Here is an 18,892-nt window from a genome sequence, read left to right as displayed (position 1 = left end):
TGGTAATTTTGTTTTCCTTCTAAATGAGAAAACAAATGAGAGGACATTTTTTTTTTTTTTTTTACACTGGCTTGTTGCATTCATCACAGAACTTAGGGGAAAACAAGACAGATAAGGCAAAGATGTCCACATATACGCCCACACGTACACGTACACACACATACACACACACACACACACACACACGGCCATTTCCTTAAAATACACCCATTGGGCCAAAAGAGCGGAATCAGAGTGTTTGCCTGGGCCGCCTCCTGTGCCCAGAGCTCCCCACCCTCTCACCGCCAGACTTCTCTTTCTCCGGGCTTCTCTTTGTGTCGTCCACCTTAATCTGTCCCCTCCCTGAATCTGTCAGAATTATTCCAGAATTTTTCAAATAAGGTAGAACTTAAAAAAGAGAGTGAGAAGGGGTCTCAGAGCCTTCCTTTCCCGGAGGCCACTTCCCAGCAAACCATGCGCGAAAGGCCACCTCGCTGAGCGTAAATAGAGGACCCCTTTTCTACTTGCCTCGCTTTATGTCACGGTCTTCCCGAGCAGGCAGGTCTGTCTAGACGTCTCCTCCCTGTGAATAGGAGAAACCGCAGCTTGTAAGTGGCAGTGAACTTCACGGAAACCTTCACTGAACCCTGCAGTTGTGCCTCTCTTGGCATGAACCCACCCCCACCCACCACTTCCACCCTCCACCCACCCCCACCCCCACCCATCACCCACCACCACCACCCACCACCCACCACCCACCCTCCACCCGCTACCTCCACCCACCACCCACCCCCACCCACCCCCACCCACCACCCACCACCACCACCCACCACCCACCCTCTACCCCCAGAAGTGGCTGCTGAGTGAAAGGACTGCTTCTGGCGCCCTCACACCCAGCCTGGCTGAAGCCCCTCTCCTTTCTCTCCAGGTCCATCTTCAAGCCTTTCATCTTTGTGGACGATGTAAAACTTGTCCCCAAAGCACAGTCTCCCTGTTTCGGGGATGACGACCCTGCCAGAAGGGAGCCCCGGTTCCAGGAGAAACCAGACCGTCGGCACGAACTGTACAAGGCCCACGAGTGGGCACGCGCTGTCATCGCCAGTGGCCAGGTGAGCCGGGGCACAAGTCACCCTCTTCCTCCTCTCCAGCACGCTCCTCCCCCAAACCCAGGCTCCCAGGCCCTTCCCAGGATGCGGTGTTCACTGGCCCACCCCGCCCCCTGAAAGAAACCAAAGCCTGTGCTTCTGGTGTTATTCTGGAGCCTCGTGGGCTCAGAATAGCCCCTTTCACTTCCTGTTCACCTAGGATCCCCGACATGTGCAGCCCAGTGGGGACGGCTGCTTCGCTTCCTCCTACAGTTTTGTATGCTTTTGGGGACACAAGGTTGTATGTGGTGGCAACACTTTAAAAATGCTTAAAAAATTGATTCTTCCCCAAAGTCCTGGAGATGGATAGGGTCGCACAATGTGACCGTACCTAATGCCACTAAACAGCACCTGAAAAGGGCTCCAGTGGTATTTTCGGTGGGATATACATTTTATGACCGACCCTAAAAGAAAGAGTCTCAAATTTTCAGTTAAAAAGAAGTTTTTCTTTAAAGTGCAGATCCCCTGCCCCCCCCCCCCCAAGCTTTGGAACGTAAAGCTATGAGACGTAAATTCTAACAAGGCCACCCCCAGCACCCGCGAGCATTCCTCTGCAGCCCCAGCTGTACTTGGTGGAAGGGAGGAGGAAGGACTGGGCATGTTAGACGCGCATCCACCCTCAAGCGTTTAGTGAACAGCTGGGAGCAGGTCCAGTTTCTCCGGAAGAAAGGGCCCCTTTTAGGTGAACGGAGCACGCGTTCTGTGTGGGCCGGGCGAGCACCAGGGACTGCAAAAGGGACATAGAGAAGGCGACCCGGGTGGCAACCCCGTGGGTTCCGACAGCATCTCTGAGCAGGGCAGGCTCAGTGGTCACAGAGCTCGCACCTCCACGCCACCAGCTGTCGGCTGTCTTACGTCTGTCCGCCCGCCCACCGTTCCCTGGAGTCTGCACCGCTGCTCCCGCGGCTCCTGCCAGCGCATTTTCTAAGCCGGGCAGGGACCGAGAACGGTTTTGTGGATCAGGCGATAGGAGGCAGAGGCAGGCAGGGCCGTGTCGGCTGAGCGCTTCTACCCCAAATTCTAGAGCTGAGCCGGTGAGGGCGGGTGGGCTTTGAAATGTGGAAATGACCGCAGGTGTGAGTCAGGGGGGGCGGTGACAGCAGCGTCTCCCTCTGGGACTTACTGTGCTACCACGTCTGAGGCTCTGGCGCCTGGAGCCATGCCCCGTCCTCACCCCCCAGGAGCCCAGGGTCTAACGGGGACACAGGCAAGCAGAGCTTCACATGACAGAGAGCAGCCGGCAGGAGGCAAGGCCCTGCCCTGGGAGCCCAGAGAAGAGGCCTGCAGAGGGGTGCAGAGGGGTGCAGCTGACCAGGCCCTGGGGGACATGCTGGCCCAGGCAGTGGGGAGGATGGGCTGGAGCAGGGGTCCTCAAACTACATGCAAATACAAATATTGTATTTGTTCCCGTTTTGTTTTTTTACTTCAAAATAAGATAGGTGCAGTGTGCATAGGAATTTGTTCATAGTTTTTTTTTTTAAACTAAAGTCCGGCCCTCCAACGGTCTGAGGGACAGTGAACTGGCCCCGTTTAAAAAGTTTGAGGACCCCTTGGCTGGAGGGAGGCAGCCGAGTCAACTGGCTGAGTCGAAGGGGTGTGGCTAGAGGCCAAGTAAGAGCCTGGTGTGTCCCACCGGCCTGGGATGCCACTCAGGATGTATCCTGAAGGCGGTGGAAACCAGGCAGGTGTGCCAAGCAGAGCAGTGACACCCATGTTGGCATCTGGAAGGACCCCCATGGCGGTCCTGTAGGAAACCTTGGATAGGGTCTCCCACCCCAGGAGGCTTTCAGGGTTCGTGGCAATGACCTCCCCCCGCTTGTGCCTCCTCAGGAGCAGGGCCGCAGGCTGCGGAGGACCATGCTGGAGCTGGAGAAGCAAGGCCTGGAGGCCATGGAAGAAATCCTGGCCGGCCCCGCACCCCCGGACCCCGCCGAGGTGGCCGACCTTTTCTATGACTGTGTGGACACGGAGATCAAGTTCTTTAAGTGAAGCGGGCCGCCCTCCCCCTCGTATTTAAAGTTTCCCACCGACTAACTTACCAGCAAAACCACCGCTCTCCCGTGCGAGAAAGACGAGAGGCCCTCCGCGGCGGCTGGCGGTCCCTTTTCCGAAGCCAGGCCGGACGGACACTTGTGTTCTGCTGGAACCTCAACTCGTCCCCTCTGCCACGTGGTCCCCTTCCTCTGCTGTGTGACCTGTGCCCTGTGCGCCCGTGGTTCCCCCGTGTGACTAATCGTGGATTTCAAGCTGCTGTTGTTGTATTTCTGTGACAATGGACCCGTTGGCCTTTCCGGGAGGATGTGCACTCACCAGGCCCTGGAAGGCAGGCTCCGCAATGCTGAGCGGGTGGGGAGGCAAAGTCTCCTGCCGTCTTCCTCGCTGAGTAAGTTTCTTCCAGGCTCACAACAGGCATCGCTGTGTCTGGCCCAGGGCCTTGCCTGTGCCCTCGGGGGAGGAGCTTCCTGGCCGCCCTGAACGCGAGGGCTTGTCTGTAGTGCGGAAGGTCTCCAGGTGTGTCTTCTGAGGGACACATCTGGAGGGAAGGAGGACAGGGGTCCTGTCCAGTCCCAGCTCCGTCCGGCTTCCCGTGATCCTCACAAGCCCGTCTTCTGTGCCCCGTGCTTGTGAGCGGTGGACCCACCAACTGCTCCCACGTGCGGGAGGGCTGCTCCCTGTGTGAGCGGGACCCGCCCCCTCTAGCGAGTCAGAGGCAGCCACACCTGTGGCTTCCCTGCATCCCCGCGTGGGCCGCCCAGAGGCACCGGGCTCACCTGCTCCAGCGCACCCGCCACCTGGCTGCCCTGGTGCAGAATGCTTTCGGCCTGCTTACCGCCGTCTGTTTAGGTCAGTGGTTCTCAACCTTGGCTGCACGTTAGAATCACCTGGGAATCTTTTTAAAAATCCTGATTTCTGGGCCTCATCCTCCAGAAATTCTGTTTCTTTGTTATGGGGTGGGGCCACAACATTAGTAACAAAGAAACAGAATTTCCGGAGGAGGAGGCCCAGAAATCAGGATTTTAAAAAGATTCCCAGGTGATTCTAATGTGCAGCCAAAGTTGAGAACCACTGGTTTAGGTGAATTACCAATAAAGGGCCCTCTGGCACAGCTCCACCCCGAAAAGCCGCCAAGCTCTCGGTTAATGAGGGGAAGAGAGAGAGAAACTCGGCTGTTTCGATTCTAGTTAAAGTAGCTGGAATCCGAGCAGACACAACATCATCTCAGCAGAGACTTTAATCAGACCGATTTGTTTCCAATGTCGTGTTCGCATGAAGGATTTGACTTACCACCAGAGCCCAGAAGAGTGTGCGAGGAGGACCAGATGGGCCAGTGCTGGGAACACAGAGGGCAAGAAGGCGACAGATGGAGGTAGAAGCATCTCGCTCCAGGCTAATAGGCCAGCCCCCGCCCTCCCACCCAGCCTGTTACAGCCCACAGAGCTGTGTAGGGAGCAGCTGCCTCCACCCCTCCCACCCCCTGTGTCCCAGCAGCTGCCCTGAGATGGGTGGCTGGCTCGGGCAGGTGCAGGTGGTGGGGGCTTACCTCCAGCCACTAACCCTCTCAGCCACTCTCGGAATGGAAAGGGGCGGAGATGGTCCGACCAGCGTGGCTCAGAGATTGAGCATCGACCTATGAACCAGGAGGTCATGGTTCGATTCCCAGGCAGGGCACATGCCCAGGTTGCGGGCTCCATCCCCAGTGTGGAGCATGTGGGAGGCAACCAATCAATGATTCTCTCTCATCCCTCTCCCTTCCTCTCTGAATAAATTAAAAAAAAGAAAAAAGGAAAGGGGTGGAGATGAGTCATGGAGAATGTGGTGGTAGACAGCTAGTGGAGAACAGCAGCTAATTGCTCCTACTGACTTTCCAGAAGCAACATGTCAGGCCACAAGAGCTGGAAGGGTCACAGGTCCCATACTCAGACGTGGCCTGAGGGTCACAGGTTTTATCGGAACAAACATTTTTTTCCCTACCAACTGCCCTTGAAGAGCATCAGGAGCTCTTTGCCCAGCAGGTTTGTAGGAAAATGACTAACTACAGGCAGTGACAGCGAGGAAGACTGTGGGGCCGACAAAGTTAACAGCAGCCGTGCGTGGTGGCTTGTAGTCCCGGAGGCTTCGCCCAGGTTCGGGCCTTCACTGCTGATTCACTTAGGGTCTCCTCCAGCTGCCATGCTCAGAGTGTCTGCCCACAGCTGCTAAGGGGGCCAGGGTGGGGTTCCAGAACGATGGAGGTACCCTATTCCCCCCTAAGCCCACCTACAGAGTGGTTCCTTAAAACACCGAGTTTCACACCGAGATCTCACCTCCACCTGTTATGGAAACATTGCATCAGACCTGTGATGCTTAAAGTGATCCGGGGTTTTACCAAAAGGAGGCTAGTGAGAATAAATGACAGGCCTGCTTTCATTATTATGGGCCAAACAGAGGTCACGGTGACCCAGCCAGCCTTAGGCCATTGCCCAGCGTGGTGCAGTGGGACACACAATGGGTGCTTCTGTGAGGGGGCGTTGACCTTAGCCCAGCACTTCAGAGAAGGGCCAACCCTGATGGAGAGTTGTCTGGGCTCACACTGTACATCGCAATTGTGCTGCCCCTGGGTGACCACTAGAGGGCGAGGCAGCCCTCCGTGGCAAAGCCTGGCAGACGTCTGTTCAACCCGGCTGGGGTGCTTCCCTCAGGCCCAGAGGTAGCCTGTGTACAGTCGGACCCAATAATAGCAATGGACAGAGTCCTCGTACAGTGGGCATCACAGGGAAGGGCAAGAAGAGAGCCAAGAACCTGCCGAAGTGGCCTGTTCCCTTCTAGGGACTTGTATTCACTTAGACAAGCAGCCTGAAATAGGTTGTTGGGTTTTGAACAGGCTGTTGCTGGGGGCGCTGCTTGTTCTTTAAAACGCTCCACTCAGACCGTGCTTTTAAAAAAATGCATATCATTACCTGGATAACTCCTTGACCGGGGGGATGGCTTTTCTAAAGGCAATATGGAGAAAACAAATATTCGAGATGAACTGTAAGATAATGTTTAAAGGTCAGAGTATAAATAGCTTCCTAAAACACCATCTGTGTACCCATCAACCCTCGGGTGGGGGTGCTGTGCATTGTGCAGACGGAAGACATGGCCGTAAGGACAGCTTCTCCCCCGGCCCCTACCACCACCCCTCCACCCCACAGCCAGGCATAAGCCAGCCAGTCTTGTCGAGTAGAGGGACTGACCATAGCCTCCGGGAAGGTACACGAACAGAGCAGAAGCAGTTCTCTTTCACTCCAGGAGGTGGCTTGGAGTGTTAGGTAGAATAAGGATGTACTTGAAATGATGGCGATTCTTTTGTGCCCAGTAACCTAAGACAGTGTTCTCATTAGAAAGAGTCTGCCTGACAAGCTAACAGAGCAGGTGTGTGCCTATTAGACTATAGCAGCCAGTTCCTTCACTACTGGGTGGCTGAGTAGGTATAAAAATAGTTACTAACCAGGCAAACCACTTTGCTCCCTAACTGATGTCACCCCACGTGCGGCTGGCCCAGCAGGGAAGCCAGGTGGGACCGGTGTGTGTTCTGGAACCAGTAACTGCACGCTCCACCGGGGAGCTGACAAGTCATTTATGGGGAAGGTGTTCTGCTGAGCTCTCAGCGTTAGGAGGGAAGCACACAGAGGAAGGGGAGCGGGAACCACCTCGCTGGCCATTCCTTCCTGTCTAAGGGGGAGGGGTGAGGGTCCCAGGCACACACTGTCCCAGAATACTCTGTGCTTCCGGCCCTTCACCCCACAGGCCCCGTGTCCCAGCTCCCCTCCTGTGGTCTCTGTCAAACATCCCGACCCGTCACGTGCAGATGTCTCGTGGGAATGAACACGCACATGTTTGCGATCATGTTGTGAGGAGTTAAATGTGTGAGCTGGACAATGCTGTTGGCGGGGAGTGCGAAAAAGGAGACTCTTTGTTTCCTGCAGTGGGAACTGACCGTGTCGTCTTAACAGCCTTTTGTACAATATCCACAACCCAGACAACTTCCCCACCCAGTGCTTGCCCTTGGAATTGTCCCTAAATACATCAAGCATACAATAAAAAAAAAGCAAAAAAAAAATAACTGAAACTGATGTCCGGTGGCCTTTTCTACTTTGTGTCTCATGAATAAATGTGGGCATCAGTCACGACATAGAAAATGTGTAAAAGGACATGTGTTTTTTCTGACTTTAATCTTCAGAAAACCCAACCTTTTCAGCGGTTTCCTCCATTTCTGTCCCATTCCGTGGATAAGTTCACTCTTTAAAAGTAAATACAAAACCACAAGGAGATACCACCTCACACCCATCAGGATGCTGCTGTAAAAAACCAGAACTGACAAGTGTTGCGGGGGACCTGGAGAAACGGGAACCCGTGTGTTTTCCTGTGGGAATGTAAAAAGTGCAGTGCGGGTGGAAATCAGTGTGGAGGGTCCGCAAAAAAAAAAAAAATTACAGAGAGAATTAGCATTTAATCTAGCAATCCCACTTCTGAGTATATACCCTAAAAAATTAAAAGCATGTTTTCAAAGAAATATGTGTACAGCCATGTTCACAGCAGCATTATTCATGAAAGCTAAAACGTGGCAACTACCCAAGAATTCACCGGTGGATGGATGAATGAACAGAATGCAGTATATACATAAAATGGAATACTATTCAGCCTTAAAGAGGAAGGGAATTCTGACACATTCTACAACATGGATGCCCTGAGGACATCATGCTAAGTGAAATAAGCCAGTCTCAAAACGGCAAGGATTGTATTATTCCATGTAGGTGAGGGGCAGGGAGGGGGAAATGGGGAATTTCTTAGGGGGTATAAAAAATTTTTGCAGATCATAAAGGAGTTCTGGAGATTGGCTGCACAATCACGTGAATGCACTCAACACTACTGAGTGGTATACTTACACATGGTTAGGATGGTAAACTTTATGTTGGGTTTGTGTCACCACCATTAAAGCCGCACTAGCAACAGGAGTCTAGATGCTCCAAATGGCTGCTGGCATCTATGCCAAGTATCTTTATTTTAAAGCCCCGAGTGGGTCCACCAGAGGGAAGGATGCCGCTTAAGAAAAAAGTCAGCCTCTCCCCACTCCTGTGGCCTAGAAATGCCAGGTTGCTCCCACGACCCTGTCTCCACCAGGATGGGCAAATGCAACTACTTATCTTGTTCATGGAAACGAGTGACCTCTGTCAAGGTCAGAGTAGTCGACTGCCTCATTTAAATGACGAGGACCTACTGAACCTTTAAACTTGACCCCCAGCTCTTTTCCCTGTAATGCACTCCTACAAAACTCCAAGGAGACAAGGCCTGCATTCGTTTGCTAGGGCTGCTTTAACAAAGTACCGCTGAACAGCAGAAATGAACTCTCACCGGGCTGGAGGCTAGAAGTCCGAGGTCCATGTGCAGGCAGGGTGTTCCTCCCGAGGGCCGTCTCCTTACGCCAGGACTCGGCTGGCCGTCTTCAGCACTCCTTGGCCTGGAGAGCATTGCCCCTGTATCTTCCCTCGTCTTCCCATGGCGTTGTCCGTGTGTGCATGTGCGTGTGTGTGTGTGTGTGTGTGTGCGTGTGTGTCTAAACTCCCCTTTTTATAAGGACATCAGTCATTTTGGGGTAGGGGGTGCACCCTACTCCTTTATAACCTCATCTTAACTAGTAACACCTGGAATGACCCAATTTCCAAATAAGGTCACATTCTGAGGAACTGGGGGTTAGGATTCACCCTGAGAGTTTTTGGAAGAGACAACAACACAGATTCATGAAGGAAGCCAAGGCCTCATGGGTCTGGAAGTTGCTTCGGGAGCCCAGAGCCCTTCCCGCTGCAGGCACCCCTCCCCCCTTAACCTATAAGGGGTGCCTGCGATGCTGCTGCCCCCCACCCCCCTTCAGCATCATCCACTTTGTGATCTTTCTTGGACTCTTGCGTTTCCTCTCCACCCAGATGGCTCCTCTGGTCATTAAAGAGCTTATTGAACCTCCACCAATCAGACAGCAGGTAAAATAAGGCAGGGCCTGAACTCACTGGGATGCAGAACATGTCACAGCAAACTCTGAAATCAGTTTCCAGAGATCCATTTAGGGAACATCCATGGATTCTAATTGCCGCTCTCTCCTTGTTCTCCAGCAGCAGAGCCGGTGCAGTGTGGTCTGAGCTGCTCAGCAAACGTCTAAAGGGGCTGCCGGGGAGGCAGTGCCCTCAGCAAACTGGTGTCCCCCAGAGTGCGGGTCTCGGGGCGAGGGGCAGGCCGATGCCAGGGTCTGCTGTGAAGCAGGGGGTTAAGGGGTGCCCGGGTGTTACGTCACTGAGCTGTCACCACTATATGCTCAGGTACACGTTGAGGTCTCCATTTCACAGGTGAGGAAACTGAGGCACAGGCTGGTGAAGTAATTCACTTCCCTGAGCCAGCGTTCCCTGTGGATAAACCTCCCCTCCCCTTCCCACGTTTCGGAGTTCACCTGCAAGTACTGGCATGGAGGTGGGGTGCTACTGCTGCTCATACAGGAGGTTTTGGGAGGAGGTTACGACGTTGTCGCGGGTGGTGCTAAGCATACTTTAGGTTGAAAGTTGTTCCTTTTAAACAGAAGTTAGAGGAATTCTCTACATAAACACACACACACACACACATTTTAAATGTTTTTATTGATTTCAGAGAGAGAGAGAGACAAACATCCATGAGAGAGAATCATTGATTAGCTGTCTCCTCCATGGCCCACACTGGGGATTGAGCCCACAACCCACGCATGTGCCCTGACCAGGAATCGAACCGTGACCTCCTGGTTCACAGGTTGACACTCAACCACTGGGCCATGTGGCCGGGCTACCCATATTAATAAACCTGAAAAAAAATGCCTTTAAGAAAGTTTTTCCCTTGGTTTTTCCAAATACCCATTCAGTTAGCTTACAAACACCAGGGGAACATCAGACGAAACTGTGACTGTGGTTTAGTCAGCAACGTCAGCTCAGTAAAGAAAGGCCTGACTCTCACAGGACATTTCAGCAGCGCGGGAGCCAGCTGGGTCATCCTGTCAGAAGCCCTCCTGACCTTGAGCTCAGTGCTGGTGACCACGCTGTTTCCACAGGGAGTCGGCCAGAAGCATGTCCGTTTGTCAAAGTTTATTAGGTACAGAGAAATAACCTGCAGAGGCTTTTTATATTTGTGTTTATATTTATAAATACAAAATGCATGGGGAACACTGGGGAGCGCAGACGACAGGCCTATTGTGGGAATTTCCGAGGACGGAGACTGCAGTGATCAGCTGTCTGGGGGCGGCAGGGGGTGCATGGTCAGGGGCTCCACCGCTGTCCGGCGAGTCCAAGGGGCCTGAATGCAGTGATTGGTCTCAGAGGAGCGATGCGATGCCGACTCCCGAGATCTGCCCCCACCCCCCAATTGCGATTTGTGGTTTCTGCTCATTCCTTCTGTCTGCCCTTGAATCGCTTTGTTTTTCATTTCCAGCCCAGCATTGTGGACCGAGCGCGTATAAGCACCTCAGTGGGCAGACGGTGCCCCGTAGGCAGGACTGCCTTTGTCTAGGGCAGCGGTTCTCAACCTGTGGGTCGCGACCCCTTTGGTGGTCGAATGACCCTTTCACAGGGGTCGCCTAAGACCATCCTGCATATCAGATATTTACATGACGATTCATAACAGTAGCAACATTACAGTGATGACGTAGCAACAAAAATAATTTTATGGTTGGGTCACAACATGAGGAACTGTATTTAAAGGGCCAGAAGGTTGAGAACCACAGGTCTAGGGCCGTCTTAACCACGATATTTAAATCCTTTGCAATTCTGTTGTACAACTGGGAGGGAGGTGATGTGAATACTGTTATAATAAGGGAAGTCTGACCTTTCGGAAACCTTCCAGAACATCTGAAACCCAGCAGCTATGCCCAGAGCTGGTGACCTGGAAAACTTCTTTTCCATTGATTTCTGTTACAATTTGGCTTGATTTAGTCCCCAGAGAAGGGAACTTAACCTCGCTCACTGGCTTCTCCCTGCAAGGAGGAAGCACGATGGAGGGAAGCATCCTAGGTGACTCCGGACCACCACTAGGTGCGTGCAGTCACGTGTGAGCAGAACCCTCCTATCCATTGCCTTTTTGGATGGCTTGGTCTGGGCATGGTCCCCTCAAGGTGGGAGCCCAGGCGAGGCTGGTTCCAGAGGAAACATTTTTACCGCCTGCCAGCCTCTCGTTCCACAATTTCCTATAATCTGCAGCTATTTCGGTAACAGGCCAGAGATGAGCGTGTTTCCTTCTATTTTCTCCCCTTCCTCTGTCACAGCCGGCCTCTCCCAGGACAGGGAGCCCTGGGGGTCAGGCGGCAAGCACACACACACTTCTGTTCCCTCTCCAGCTCGAGACCATGGGTGTGAGCAGCAGTCGGAGCCCACCCTGGCCTGATCCTTATCCAGGGGTGGCTGACCGTGGACACGGCTGCCCCCAGAGAGGTGCCCCCCACCAGATCTCAGGCCAGTTCCGTTCTTCAGCTCAGAGGGAGCTAGGTGTTGCCTGAGGGGTGGCCCTAGGCCTGGGGGTGGGGAACCAGATATTTGAGGCAGACAGTTCCTAATACATTCGGCCCACACTTTTCCTTGCCATAGAAATCCTGCACTTGGGAGAGAAAATACAGACCGCTGAGATAGGATTAGTCATTTACTCTAAAAGTGAGTGTGATGCAGGTTTCTAACTTGCAAGGAAAATACCCCAATCTCCTAAAGCTCACCCCACGTCGGCCTGGCTGCCAGGAAGGGGCTTGGAGGGGACAGGAACGACATCTCGGGGACTTGGGCACGAGGGGCACTGTAAACAGAGCATTGGCTACTCGTAGGATCACTCATTTACAAAAGGGGCCGAGCCCGCGCCTGCCTGGGCTTTGTGTACTATTTACATGAGGCAGGAAAAAAAAGAATCCCTGTAGGGCAAGACGAAGCGGGACGTGGCGGCCCGTCCGCTGGAGGCTGAGTGGCGTCCGTCGTCTGGGAGAGGGGACACTCGGGTCTCTGAGCTGTGTCACGTATAAGGCATTGTTTGGTTTGATTCTGCAGTTTGTGTGCTGAGAACATAAAATCATGCCAATCAGAAGTCACCGTGGATACCGTGACTGTGGGGCACCTGGCAAACCAAGGAATCTTCTAAACGCGGGTCCGTATGCAGGAAGGGCCAGCCTGCACGGTCTTTACAGTCACGGGACGGACGCTGTGCGGTGGGGCAGGAGGGCTCCATCTGCACCAGCAGGTGAATGCCAAGATGCATTTTGAAAAAATGGAGAAACGGTGAGGGTGGCTTTTTTACAAAATAAAAGTCGACTATGATACCGATTAAAGCCTGTGCAAACCACGTATTTACAATAAATAAATGCTCCATGCAGAGCCTGTATGTCAACTGCATTGCAACTGGAGTGCGGTGAGGTCAGACATGGCCTCCTGGGATGCCTGTCCGCAGGGGGGAGCCCCAGGGGCCCGCAGGACGTGGCCTTCCTCCGTCTTCTCACCGGAGCGTCTTCAGAGTTAACTGTGGAAACACGACAGCATCACCAGGTGGGGTTAGAAGACTCTGCACACAGGTGACCACCCCTCACCTCCCAGGGCTGGGCACCGAAGCGCTCTCTCTGTGCCAGGCTGCCAGGGCCTGATGCCCCCTCATACACAAGGAGCTGATTTTTACCCAGGGTTGCAGGTGGAAAGGGATGAAATGGGACATGTAGTTCATGACAGGCGGGGCCTAATGCCATCGTATAACATGTATAGGCTCAAGCATTTTTCATCTTTTATGTTTCACACAGTCTGACTTTAGCCAGAAATATATATATATAAAAGCCAAGCAACTGAAACGACCAGAACGACCAGCTGCTATGATACACAGTGCAGTGGCCAACCGGCCCGATAGGGGCCTGGATCGGCCCCCAACCCCAATCAGGGAGGGGCAGGGCCAGCTGGCCAACCTCCCACAGCTGATCAGCCCCCTTCAGGGCTGGTTGGCCGGACCCCACCCATGCATGAATTTGTGCACTGGGCCTCTAGTTTCAAATAAAAATGCTCAATAAAAAAAGTTTAAAAATATTATAATATTGGTGAGTAAAGAACCCCGCCCCCACCCGGGTAAGAAACCATGTATTCTATGTATGAGAGAGAACATGGAACTATGTTTTATAAATGTTATAGTCTCTCAGGCTGCTCGAGCTGCCATAGGAGGGCAGAATGAATGGGGAGTAGACATGGTGACTGCAGATGAGTCCACAGGGGTTAGGTGGTGGCGATTCCAGGGACCACCCCCCACCCTCACTCTTTAGGTTTTAAAGTTCTGAGTGTCATTCCAGCAGGAAACAAAGGCACACCCCGTGGCTCTCCCTGAGGAAAGGGGTGAAGCCGTTAGGAGATGACATACCCTCACTGTCTCCGAGGGACCTGAGGGACACGTTACCTGAGAGTTTCTGCCTTTGATGTCATCAGAGCTCTGCCCAGCAGCCTCAGCGTGGAGCCAGGGACCAGGTGTACGGCCTGAAAGGCACGGGGACAATCTCACCATCTGCTGGCGCAGGGCCCAGCTGTGCACGGCACAGAGACGCGGCTAGACTGGTGCTCACAGCGCTGACAGTAGCAGCAAAGGAACCAGAGCAATGTGAGCCGGCCCACCTGAGACCTGCAGCTGCTGGCCCCAGACTGTGTGTTTCCACACTGCTTCTGGGTCCCGGACTGCGCGTCCACGGGCCACATCCAGCGTGCTGGGGTGGGGGGACAAGCCACGGAGGCCTGTCGTCTCAGTGTCTAGACAGAGAGCATCTTAGCTCAGACACCCGCCAGCCCCAGCACCCGAACGTGCCACCCACAGCGCTGGCCTTGCTTTGAAAAAAAGCCAAAGGTAAGTACATGTTGTCAGTCACCCTCTGTCCCGCCAGGACCCAACTTCTTCTCTGAAATGCATTGTGTTGAAATATTACACAAGTTATATATATTCTCATAGCGGATACTTCAAATACAGAAGAATGTAACAGGAGAAAGAAAACCGACCTGAAGTGGCCCTCTCTGCCTACCCCTCCACCCAATCCCCATTTTCCATCCCGGAGTCACCGCTGCTCCGAGTCTGGTGTTTATCCCTCCAGATACTCTTCCATTTGGGATTTACCGTGTAGGTACAGGAGTATATCCGCATATATATGGTCTCACTGGTCTGGCTGAGTTTTACTTATTTATTCTCATATACTTTTATGGCTGAGTTTTAATCCACATTCCCTGACGTTCCTGTGAGGACTTCTCCTGAGTCAGGTGTTCCGAACGGTGGTCCTGAAGTCGCTTCTCCTGCTGCATTTGGTACAGGACCCTCTGTCCTGCTTCTGCCACAGATGGGAATTAAAGAACCACCTCCCCAAGTCCTCCGGACACCCCCACTGCGGTGCGCCTCACAAAGCAGCGTGAGCAGCAGGAACAGCCATCGCAAATTATTTCTAAGACTGAAAACCTGATGACAACCCGCGTTCAAGAAAAGTGTCCGGGAGTCTGAAGTGTCCGGGAATCTTCCCTGAAGGAGTCATAGCAGCTGTGTGAATGCTTACAAAGGATCAGAGAATTTGGGGTGACATTCCAAGAATAGCAGTCATCCGAACACGCCATCTGCTGTGTGTGCTCCCTGGGAGGAAAAGCAGGCTGGGAATTGTCTAAGGAGAATGACCAGAACTATTTTTAAAATTCATAAAAGTATGTGTCGCAGACTGAATTGATTCTTCCTGGACCAGCTGGTTTGCTTTAATCTCCTAAGAACACCTTTTCAGTTTTCTATAAGAGCCCAGATGTGGTCCTGGGCACCTGTTGAGGCAGGACACGGTTTTCTGAGAGAACTCTCTCACAGGAGGTCTCTGCAACTGCCACACCCCGAATCCAACGGGCTCTGTAATTCCCATTAAAGTGCTTTTTAAATTAATGAGTGCACCTGTTCTTTTTTTAGAATCTTCACCCAAGGATATTTTCCCGTTGATTTTTAGAGAGAGGGGAAGAGAGAGGGAAAGACAGGGAGAAATATCGATGTGAGAGAAACACATCGATTGGTTGCCTCCTGCACGTGCCCTGATCAGGGCCCAGGCCAGGGAGGAGCCTGCAACCAAGGTACATGCCCTTGACCAGAATCAAACCCAGGACCCTTGGGTCCGCAGGCTGACGCTCTATCCACTGAGCCAAACCAGCTAGGACTGCATTTGTTCTTGAATAAAGATATTTTCAGGTAAATGACATAGAGAGTGCTAGATTTTTAGCCAGTTTATTAACTAAATGAAAAGTAAAAAGACACTGATTTACAGCCCTAATTCCACGTGGCTGTCTGACCTTGAACTGGCTGTTCTTAGGTCTAGGCCAGGGTTTCTTAATGTGGCTCATTTGGGGCTGGTTGGTGGTGTGTGGCCTGCCTGTGAGCTGCGGACTGTTCAGCATGATCCCAGATGCCAGCAGCACATCCTCTATGCCCCAGACCATCTGCAACAACAAAACCTGTCTCCAGACAGCACCAGGGTCCTCTGAGGGCGGGTCTCCCCACGGAAGAACCACTGGGCAATACTACAGGCCCCTCCATCGCTCAGCCATGCTCCCTGGTTTTCCTAAACACCACTGTTAACAACAGCAGAGCTAGAGGAGAATCGCTTTCCTCACACAACAGAAAGGAGCGCTCTGCATCTCTCCTTATGCTCTGTCGATGGGAATGGACAATGGAAAACACTCTGGTGGGCTCCCCTCACCCCCCACATTAAAAGCAGACTTTCCCTATGATCCAGCAATTCTACTTCTGGGGATGCACACAAAGAGTGAAAGCTGGGTCTCAGAGAGATCATCGTACACCCATGTTCAGCGGCATTTGAACAAGTGCTGAGAGGTAGAGGCAGGGCAAGTGTCCACTGGTGGATGAACGGATAAAAGAGAATGTGGAGCATCCAACTGCAGGATATTATTCAGCCTTAAAAGGGAAGGAAATGCTGGCAAACACTCATCCGGCAGAACCAACGCTGTCTCCCAGACCTCGAAGAACGCTAACCTGGGGAGCCAGGCCAGGGGGTAGGAGGAGGAAACAGTAAGGAGAAATGTAATGGGACAGGCCTGACCCTTCGCAGACTCACACTGACATAATTAACAAGGTTCTACCCTCCGGCTCGCGGGGATGGCAGGGACATGCTAATTGAATTGTGTAGAAGGCGATGTCTGCTAATCACAGATGCCATTTCTGCTCTGCAGGATGTCAGCTCATTTAGTAGGTTTCTCCTCCTCTTGTTCCTTCTAACGGCACCTCCCCAAGTATCAGGAGCCCGTGTTTGGGTCTGGGCACTGGTTTGTGTTGAGAGGAACGCAGCACAGACTGCCAACTGCGCCCTCCTGGCCAGCTGTGTGTGGGCAGAGCTTTCTTATTCTCAGAGATGAGACTGGGCACCATGGGCTCAACGCACAGAAACCTCACAGGAGCATTTCCTGAGCTGCAGGTAGAAGGACTCTGAAGCACACTGGCCAAGGCTGTGTAACAGAAGGAGACTTTTAAGAACCTGCCTGCTGGAATGGTTTGGGACAGAGATCAGCAGAGTATGGCCCGCAGATCAAATCCAGAAAGCACCTGCATTTGTGAATAAAGTATTATTGGAACACAGCCATGCCCATTCATTTACACACTGTCAATGGTTGCTTTCAGGTGGAAATGGCAGAAGTGAGTAGTAGTGGCAGAGACCATATGGCCTGCAGAACCTCAATTATGTCACCTCTGACCCTTCAGAGGAAACGTCTGCTGACCTCTGGCTTCTCCTAGGGGTCGGCCACTGAAACGCCTCCAGGGGCCAGGGGGTCACATTTGTGTGTTGCAGTTGGGGTGTAACAGAACAGCTACAAACTAGCGGGAAGCTGAACCCTGGAGAAGGGGCCTCACCAAGGTCCTTGTGAAAGAGGCTCAAGGATGCCTGGCCTTGGGCTAAGCCCGGACTCTGATGATTTTACAGTTTTCCACGCTGGCCCACGGAAGCCTGGGGCTGGGGGCCTTCCTCAGCTTGTGGGTGGGGAGCACATCCCACCCTCCCCCGTGTTGCTGACTCTGTCCCGTCTTACCAGCTCCTGTCCAATCAGATCGGCTCAGCACCAGACACGAATCGGCTCATGTTTTGACCAAGAAGCAGCATCCATGTGTGGTCAACACCCCACCTTGCTTTGCTTTGCTTCCTAAAGTCTTGCCTTCCTGGCCTTTGGGCCTGAGGGGCAGGATGCCAGTCCCTCCCTCTTGCACTCTTGGGGCTGAACAGCTCAGCCGAGGGAAGGCCTCCCTCGGAGCCTGGCCACACGATGAAGCCAGAAGGTGGCAGCTCTCACCGGGGGAGACCTTCAGCCTTAGCTGGACATCAGAATCGACGAGCAGCTTTCGAAATCGCCAACACCCTGGCCCTACCTAGGAATTCTAACTTGGCTGGTCTAGTGAAGCCTGGCCTTCATGGTTTTTAAGTTCTCTAGGTCATTCTGTTGTGTAGCCAAGGTTGAGAGCTGTTGGCCTGAGGACACGCTCGTTTCACTGTTGGTCAGAATGGGGGCTTTTAGGGTTCTTCCAGGCTACCAAGTTCCTGCATTCCATCTTCCTTGGGGTGTTTAGCTCCCCAGTCAAAAGCCCCAGAGAGGGGAGGGATCAGTGGTGAATTCACCCAAATATGATTAAACGATTAACTCTGGTATTGTGTAAAAGCCTCTAAGTCAGTGGTTCTCAACCTGTGGGTCACGACCCCTTTTGCGGTCGAATGACCCTTTCACAGGGGTCGCCTAAGACCATCCTGCATATCAGATATTTACATTACGATTCATAACAGTAGCAACATTACAGTTATGAAGTAGCAACGAAAATAATTTTATGGTTGGGTCACAGCATGAGGAACTGTATTTAAAGGGCCAGAAGGTTGAAAACCCCTGCTCTAAGTGAAGCCTTGGGGACTGGGACTGATAAGTGTTCTGGAACTTCAGACGTATGGACAGCACTGTATCACGGTCCAGCACAGTGAGAGAGGCCTCAGTAATCTCTGAGAGGCAGCCTGTAGCCAGTGAACGCATGCCAAGCACCGGATGCTGGAGAGTCAGGGAGAACCAGGGGTCCTGGCAACATGAGGGCGGTACTTACTTCGGGGGATCTTGCTGGGGTAAATCTTCTGGCAGGGCTTGTACTCATCCGGAGGAGGAAAGTCTTCCACAGAATGGAACGTGAATTTAGACTCGAAGTCATCTGCACACGCGGGAAACGGCAAGGTTATTCGGTTGTTGTGATGACCCAAGTCGGGAAATTTCCCGGCGCACAGGTTGGCCTGCCCAGTGCTAGGGTTTCAATGGCGGGGCTATTCCCCCCAGACCTCCATCCACTGCTCAATTTTTACTGTTTAGCTGGGACAAGGGGAATCGGGAAAAATGAAATCAACAGACTCTCCCCATCACCCACCCCAACTGACGCCCACCAACATCTTAAGGAAGCTTCTAAAGGGAGCCGAAGAGCCACAGGGCTCTCCAGGTGCCAGGGTCAGAGGCGGGGAACGTGGCAGGCACAGGGACAGCACAGTCCCCACGGCCTGAAGCCCCCTGAGCTCCTAGGAGGGGTTGGGTGGGGGGGAGTGGGCCGAACGGGAGTCCCAGCCTGGCTGGTGAGATGGAGCACGGCCTGTGTCCATACGGACTGACCCAGGTCCCCAAAGCAAGCGGGCTCTGTCCTGAGCCCTTGATGGCAAGGGGAGGGGGGTGTGGCCTTGTCAGTGGTTGAGTCCCTGCTTTATGATCCAGGCTTTGTGT

The 18,892-nt window shown here is 53.0% G+C and overlaps 2 protein-coding genes across 4 annotated transcripts in view; one reads left to right on the top strand and one right to left on the bottom strand.

The window, feature by feature from the left end:
• SCRN1 (secernin 1) overlaps positions 1-4,583 on the top strand; it is a 42,866-nt gene extending 38,283 nt beyond the window's left edge. Inside the window, exons 7-8 of the mRNA XM_059712665.1 lie at positions 908-1,088; positions 2,955-4,583. Of these exons, the coding sequence (XP_059568648.1) occupies positions 908-1,088; positions 2,955-3,113 (340 nt within the window). The 3' untranslated portion in view covers positions 3,114-4,583. The remainder of the gene's footprint in view (positions 1-907; positions 1,089-2,954) is intronic.
• A 5,161-nt stretch (positions 4,584-9,744) lies between these two features.
• WIPF3 (WAS/WASL interacting protein family member 3) overlaps positions 9,745-18,892 on the bottom strand; it is a 64,714-nt gene continuing 55,566 nt past the window's right edge. For 2 of the 3 annotated variants that reach the window (XM_059712673.1, XM_059712672.1), the window contains exons 7-10: positions 18,237-18,338; positions 14,352-14,457; positions 13,548-13,624; positions 9,745-12,638 (exon numbers count right to left, since the gene is read on the bottom strand). In XM_059712673.1, the coding sequence (XP_059568656.1) occupies positions 13,594-13,624; positions 14,352-14,457; positions 18,237-18,338 (239 nt within the window). In that variant the 3' untranslated portion in view covers positions 9,745-12,638; positions 13,548-13,593. The remainder of the gene's footprint in view (positions 12,639-13,547; positions 13,625-14,351; positions 14,458-18,236; positions 18,339-18,892) is intronic. The other variant, XM_059712674.1, reaches the window with a different exon arrangement.

Source organism: Myotis daubentonii, chromosome 10, assembly GCF_963259705.1.
Source record: "Myotis daubentonii chromosome 10, mMyoDau2.1, whole genome shotgun sequence".
Taxonomy (NCBI): Eukaryota; Metazoa; Chordata; class Mammalia; order Chiroptera; family Vespertilionidae; genus Myotis; species Myotis daubentonii.
This window is presented reverse-complemented; position numbering and strand designations above follow the sequence as displayed.